This window comes from Octopus bimaculoides, chromosome 6 (genome assembly GCF_046866305.1).
Source record: "Octopus bimaculoides isolate indiv1 chromosome 6, ASM4686630v1, whole genome shotgun sequence".
In the NCBI taxonomy this organism is placed as follows: domain Eukaryota; kingdom Metazoa; phylum Mollusca; class Cephalopoda; order Octopoda; family Octopodidae; genus Octopus; species Octopus bimaculoides.
The window spans coordinates 58,946,575-58,954,074 of record NC_142933.1 but is presented as its reverse complement, the minus strand read 5'-3'; the positions used below and the strand labels follow the sequence as shown (position 1 = coordinate 58,954,074).

Below are 7,500 nucleotides of genomic sequence, written 5' to 3'. Positions count from 1 at the left end.
CGGGGTCGGGGGCGTAGGAATATTTCTAGCGGAGAAATGGGTGGATAAGGTAATCGAGGTTGTTAGAGTAAGTGACAGAGTACTTAAGATCAGACTAGTGCTTCATCATAGATTAGCTACTGTCATCTCAGCCTATGCACCTCAACCGGGGCTACCAGATGGTCTGAAAGACCAATTCTATGACACCCTCTTGCAAACTACCTCGTCGACGAGTGACAGGGACCTTCTCTTTGTGGCTGGAGACTTCAACGGTCATGTCGGACGTCGTGCTGGAGGCTTCCATGGCATACATGGAGGCTATGGCTTCAGTTCCCGCAACGAGGAGGGAACCAGATTGCTGGAGTTCCGTGATGCAACCGATCTTATGGTCTTCAATACCAACTTCAGGAAACCTGCCAGTCACCTAGTCACCTACCGCTCCGGCAGACACTCTAGCCAAATCGACTACATCCTCGCCAGAAATAGGGAAAGAGGGCGGCTTATAAATGCCAAAACCTACCCTGGCGAAGAATGTACCCCACAACATAGATTAGTAGTTAGCGACTTTGGGATCAAGGCAAAATGGGTGCCCAGAATTAGACAGGCTTGGAGGAGAAGGGTGTGGAAGCTTAAAGACCCTGCAAACGGACAGAGACTTAGAGACAAGTTACTTGAAGCATTTAACGAAATAGAAGGGGATATAGCATCATACAACGTGGAAGACAATTGGAGATTTCTGCGGGACAACCTGTTGAAAGCCACCGACCAGATTTGTGGGTGGTGTAAGGTCCCCTCCCGACCCAGAGTAACGTGGTGGTGGAACAAGGAGGTAGACAGGGCTATTAGACAAAAGAAACAGGCTTGGAAGGACTGGAAGAACGGTGGTAGCAGGGAATTGTACCAATGTGCCAGAAGGGAGGCTAGGCGACAGGTTTATTTAGCCAGATGGGAAGCAGATAAGGAAAGATTTGCCAATGTTCTGTGCCGTGAGGACCAAAGACTCGAGGTATTTCGTGTTGCAAGACAGTGTAGGAGAGAGAATAGTGATGTTGTAGGAGAGAAATGTGTTCGCATGGATGATGGTACGCTTGCATTAAATGAGGATGCAAAGAAAGAGGTCTGGAGATGCCACTACGATAGATTGCTTAATAAAGAGAATGAATGGGAGAAAGAGAGCCTGCCGTATGTCGACCCAATAGAGGGACCAACTATCCGAGTTGATAGTACCAGGGTAGATAAAGCAATTAAGAGTATGAAGACCGGGAAAGCCCCCGGCCCATCAGGAATCACTGCAGAGATGCTCAAAATATCTGGCAGTGCTGGCTATAGCCTAGTCACCCGTATTACGAACCAGGTGATACACGAAGGAGTCATACCCAATGACTGGTGTAGCAGCATCATAGTCAACTGCTACAAAGGTAAAGGTGAGGCTTTAGATACAAATAATTACAGAGGCATCAAGCTGTTAGATCAGGTTATGAAAGTTACAGAGAGGGTCATAGCCCAACTAATTAGGGAGCGAATCAATTTAGATGAGATGCAGTTTGGGTTCGTGCCAGGTAAAAGCACTACTGATGCCTTATTTCTAGTGAGACAGTTGCAGGAGAAATACCTAGCTAAGGATAAACCTCTGTACCTGGCTTTCGTTGACATGGAGAAAGCCTTTGACAGGGTCCCCCGATCCCTTATCTGGTGGTCAATGAGGAAACTTGGGATAAAAGAATGGTTAGTGAGAGCTGTGCGAGCCATGTACAGAGATGCTGCCAGTAAGGTGAGGGTTGGAAATGAGTACAGCAATGAATTCCGGGTAGAGGTAGGGGTCCACCAAGGTTCCGTCCTCAGCCCCCCTCTTATTTATCATAGTCCTCCAGGCAATCACAGAGGAGTTCAAGACAGGTTGCCCCTGGGAGCTCCTCTATGCTGATGACCTTGCCCTAATTGCGGAGTCACTATCAGAACTAGAGGAGAAGTTTCAGGTGTGGAAGCAAGGTCTAGAATTGAAGGGCCTTAGAGTCAACCTAGCTAAAACCAAAATCCTAATAAGTAGGAAGGTAGATAAAACACAAACCCCTTCAGGTAGATGGCCCTGCTCAGTATGTAGAAAAGGAGTAGGTAGTAACTCTATAAGATGTACCCGGTACAAGCTATGGACACATAAGAGGTGCAGCAACATCAAAGGCAGGTTAACTAGCAAGTTAGTTTTTGTTTGTGGCAGATGTTCAGGGGCAATAAAGACTGTAAACAAACAGGAAACAACTTCTATCTCATTCCAGGGTGAAAAACTAGAGGTAGTTGATAGCTTCCGCTATCTGGGCGACCAAGTTAGTAGTGGGGGTGGGTGCGCTGAAAGTGTAGCTGCTAGAATAAGAATAGCCTGGGCAAAGTTTAGAGAGCTCTTACCCCTGCTGGCGACAAAGGGACTCTCACTCAGAGTAAAAGGCAGACTGTATGACGCATGCGTACGAACAGCCATGCTACATAGCAGTGAAACATGGGCTGTAACTGCTGAGGACATACGTAAGCTCGCAAGGAATGAAGCCAGTATGCTCCGTTGGATGTGTAATGTCAATGTGAATACCCGTCAGAGTGTAAGTATCTTGAGAGAAAAGCTGAACATTAGAAGCATCAGTTGTGGCGTGCAAGAGAGACGATTGCGCTGGTATGGACATGTGGTGAGAATGGATGAGGATAGCTGCGTGAAAAAGTGCCACACCCTAACAGTTGAGGGAACCCGTGGAAGAGGTAGGCCCAGGAAGACCTGGGCTGAGGTGGTGAGGCAAGACCTTCGTACATTGGGCCTCACCGAGGCGATGACTACTGACCGAGACCTTTGGAAATGTGCTGTGCGTGAGAAGACCCGGCAAGCCAAGTAAGATCGTTGCCAGTACCCCTGGACTGGTTCTTGTGCGGGTGGCACATGAGATGCACCATTTTGAGCGTGGCTGTTGCCAGTACCGCCTGACTGGCTCCCGTAGGATTTTCGAGCGAGATCGTTGCCAGTGCCCCTGGACTGGCTTGTGCGGGTGGCACATAAAAGACACCATTTCGAGCGTGGCCGTTTTCGTGCGGTTGACACGTAAAAGCACCCACTACACTCTCTGAGTGGTTGGTGTTAGGAAGTGCATCCAGCTGTAGAAACTCTGCCAAATTAGACTGGAGCCTGGTGTTGCCATCCGGTTTCACCAGTCCTCAGTCAAATCGTCCAACCCATGCTAGCATGGAAAGCGGACGTTAAACGATGATGATGATGATGATGATATATATATATATATATATATATATATATATATATATATATATATATTGTTCTGTCTGGGGAATGTCATTCTCTTTTAGTGACTTATAATTTAACATACTCACCGGTTAAACTTCAAATTATTTCTTTTTTTATTTTTCTGAAATTTTCGTTGCCTCTTGCAACCTTTTCAATAGTTTTGACTGTCGATTATTAACACTGTATTCCTTGTTGTGTGTTTGTGCGCATGTCTGTGGGTTAGTGTGTGTGTGTGTGTGCATATACATGCATGTATGCATGTATGTATGTATGTGTGTTTATGCATGTATTTATGTATGTGTGTACATTTATATGTATGTATTCTGTATAATCATGTGTTTGTGTATTTTTATGTATGTGTGTGTGTATCTCTCTCTCCTTGTGTGTTCTACTTCCAAGTCTTTGGTTAGCTTGGGGCTATAATAGAAGACATGCAATAGGACTGAACCAAAAATGAGGTGGTTGAGAAACAAACTTTTTAATCATACTTCTTCATAAACAAAGAGCAATACCTATATGCATAAAATAAAAAGTAGGTGGGATCAGTTTAAATATAATAAAACTTTCACCTGAAGCATTTGAACCATCTCTACCATGTTGTTTTTGTATTCATCTACAGGAACATGTTGAAGAGGATTAATTTTTTCATCAGCACAATCATTTGCTCCTAAGAATATAGTTACAAATACAGCATCTTTCAGTTCATTTTTATTCAATACAGAAGACAAAATCTTTTTACACCACCGACTGTTATATCCCGAGAATCCACGGTTGATAACATCACATTTCCTACAATAAAAATGAAAAGAAAACTTTGGAAAAATCGAATTGAAAGTTAACAGTGCAAATTATATACTAACAAAAGTACAGCACTGAATCCACCAGTGTAGCAACAGAAAACTATTAGCTAGGAATTGGTGAAAGGCTCACTGCATCAAGGATTTTAGAAGCCACATTCATAAGCCTCCTCTTAGTGAAATCCTTTTTAATCATCTATAGTTGCAATTCAAGAAACAACAATAATGACATCATTTAACATCCGTGTTCCACACTAGTATGAATTGCACAGCTTCATGGGATCCAATGGGTCCAAGGACTGCATCAGGCTCTAGCGTCTATTTAGGTATGACTCCAACAGCTGGATGCACTTCCTAACACCAACCATTTTAAAACATGTACTGGATGGTTTTCACACCACCAGTACTAGTGAGGTTCCTTTGCAACTTGCAAGACTAAGGATCTCAAAAGAGGGAGGGGGTGTTTGGTTTAGAAAGGGTTGAGATGTTGAGGGAGAGAAGTGTATATGCTTTCAGATTTAGTCTAGTTTCATTAATTTCATATCATGTGCTATTTTTCCATGGCCCTCTTTCATTTGACCAAGATATTAAAAATTTTTGTTGCATTTTTGATCTTCGTGATGTCAAAAGATGGATATTAATGTGTACAAGTCTTTGTTCAAATGTAATTCTGGAGAACTGATAAGCCAAATTTATTTTATGTTGTCATATAAATTTTGCCCCCATCTAAATTTGTCTTTTATATGTTCTAAGAGAACAGAGATAATTTTCTGAAATAGTGTTCTGAATATGTTATAGTATTTGCTTAGCTGATATAGTTTTTATAAGGCAATGAACATCTGTAAAAAAAAAAATTTTTTTTTTTCAAATACAAAAATGCAGTAGATATTACTAATAATGCCCCATCACCCCTAGTAGAAAGTGGAAAAGCAAACTTTTGGAATAGCTGTCCCATATAAGTTGAAGTTCCCTATTTTGGTTGGGATTTTCCTTCTATTTTTATCACACCTTACAAAACAATGAAGGGAAGCCTTTTTAAAACAAGAATTTTAAAAATCCATGTCTTTTAAATGCTTGTCTCTCACACCACCACCGCCCACACACCATCACCACCACCACCACCACCCTCATTGTGCCTTTGAAACAGCAACAACCACTAAAATAAGTTTTTTGTAATTTTCTGTAATTTTATTTGTATTTCACAAAAAGCACTGCCCGAACATGGCCGATGCCAGTACCCCCTGACTGGCTCCTGTGCTGGTGGCATGTAAAAAGCACCCACTACATTCTTGGAGTGGTTGGTGTTAGGAAGAGCATCCAGCTGTAGAAACATTGCCAGATCAGATTGGAGCCTGCTGCAGCCGCTGGCTCCCCAGACTTCAGTCAAACCATCCAACCCATGCCAGCATGGAAAACAGACATTAAACGATGTTGATGATTTTGAAGTGTTTGCAACTTGCATTAAAAAAAATCTTACCCTCACTTCCCTCCTTCTTTGCATTTTCACAATGAAGGAAAAGTCAAACACTCCAAGTAGATGTGGGAAAAATGAAGTTAGAATTTTGAAAAGAGTATCTATTGTTTTGGTGAGAGTGATTGACAAACCTGGGGGATTAAAAGAATGGACTAGCCAAACTCTTATAAAGAATAGCATATTGGTTAAGACAAGAGGTCGGTAGTAGTCATGGAGAGAGAGTTTTGATAGTCTGAGAAAGCACATTGTGTTGACATTGATTAAACCTCCGCTGTGTAATTTATATATCCAATGTGTGTCAAGGATATAAAAGTGGCGACAAGATATTTGAAGCTTGCGTCAAATGTTAAAATTTTTTGGTGCGAAATTAAAGAAAAAATTATTTAACATGGAAGACTTATTGGCTTGCGTGGTGCAGTTGCAACAGCAACAACTATAACAGCAGCAACAACAATACCAACAGTTACTGGAAGTAATGAAGAAATCTGAAAATACTTGAGGTTTGTTCTCGTCAGATGAGCATAGCAGATTCAAATGCAGTATTTATTTATAACCCAGGAGAAGGTGCTACATTTTCTGCATATTCTAGAAGATATGAAGAAATCTTCAAAGAAGAATGTAAAAATTGGAATGAAGAGAAGGTACAACTACTTTTAAGAAAGTCATCTCCTGCCAAACATGAAAAATACTGTAACTATATTCAGCTAAAGAAACCAGATGAGATTTGTTGTGATGAAACAGTTAACTTGTTATCAAGAATTTTCAGTGAAAGAAGTTCCCTGTTCAATACTCGTTGGTAACGTTTAAATTTAGTTAAACAAGATGAAGATTTCATCACCTATGCTGGGGTCGTTAACAGAGAGTGTGAAAAATTCAAATTAAATGAATTAACCCCAGATTTGCTCAAATGTCTAATTTTTGTTCAAGGGTTAACAGCAAGAAAAGATGCTGATATACATTCCTATATACTAACAAAATTAGAACAGGACCAAAAATTAACTCTACAGGCAGTGACTGAAGAATACCAGAGGATTATAAATTTAAGGCTTGATGCGGATAAAACTGAAGAAAAAGATTGCTCTCGGATATATGCATGTCATCCTGAAACAGATAAGGAAAAAGGAAAACGTACATCAAGACCAAATTGTTGCTATGGGTTTACATTTTAGAAGTAATTGTCCTTTTAAAAATTATAAATGTTTTGATTGCAGAAAAATTGGACATAAAAGCTCACATTGTATAGCAAAACAAAAAAAAAATTCTAGAAGGAATGTATTGTTAAAAAAAATTCTAAGCGAGGCTCAGAAAAGAAAATTTGTGTCCATAAAAATGAATAATGTGAATATCAAGTTACAATTGAATACGGGTAGTGATATCATGATAATTAATACAGATACATGGAGATAAATAAGGAAACCTAGATTAAAGGAAACTTTGAAAATTGCATGAGGTGTTTCAGGAAAAAAAAATTGCGAAATGATAAGTGATATATTTTGTGGAAAAACTTTGAAAGCCAAAGTTTTTGTGTTGAAAAATATGACAAATTTATTTGGAACAGACTGGATAGGACTATTTAACTTATGGGACCTTCCCATAAATATTTTTTGTAAGAATGTGAACAGTTTTTCCACCAGTACAAATAAGGTGTGGGAAGATTTTAAAAAAAGAATTAAAACAAATTTTTCTTGAAGTTTTTTCTGATGAATTACGTCTTTGCACCAAAACAAAGGTGAAGTTTCAAGTGAAAGAAAATGCTATACCGGTATTTAAACCAAAAGAATGGTACCTTTCGTAGCATTGAAACAAGTCAACGAAGAATTGGATAAACTTGAAAAGCTTAGTATTATTGAAAAAATTTATTACTCAAAATGGGTGTCCCCAACAGTTTATGTCACGAAAAAATAATAAAATCTGAGTATGTGCTGATTTCTCAACAGGAGTAAACAAATGTTTGATGCCATATAATTACTCATCAC

At 39.9% G+C, this 7,500-nt stretch overlaps 1 protein-coding gene across 6 annotated transcripts in view; it reads right to left on the bottom strand.

The window, feature by feature from the left end:
* LOC106881399 (isoamyl acetate-hydrolyzing esterase 1 homolog) overlaps positions 1–7,500 on the bottom strand; it is a 214,722-nt gene that overhangs the window by 108,448 nt on the left and 98,774 nt on the right. For all 6 annotated transcript variants that reach the window (XR_008264422.2, XR_016242282.1, XR_016242283.1 and 3 more), the window contains exon 3: positions 3,823–4,042. Coding sequence is in view for 3 of the 6 variants with exons in the window: in XM_052968750.2 (XP_052824710.1) it covers positions 3,823–4,042 (220 nt within the window). In the remaining 3 variants the exon portion in view is untranslated. The remainder of the gene's footprint in view (positions 1–3,822; positions 4,043–7,500) is intronic.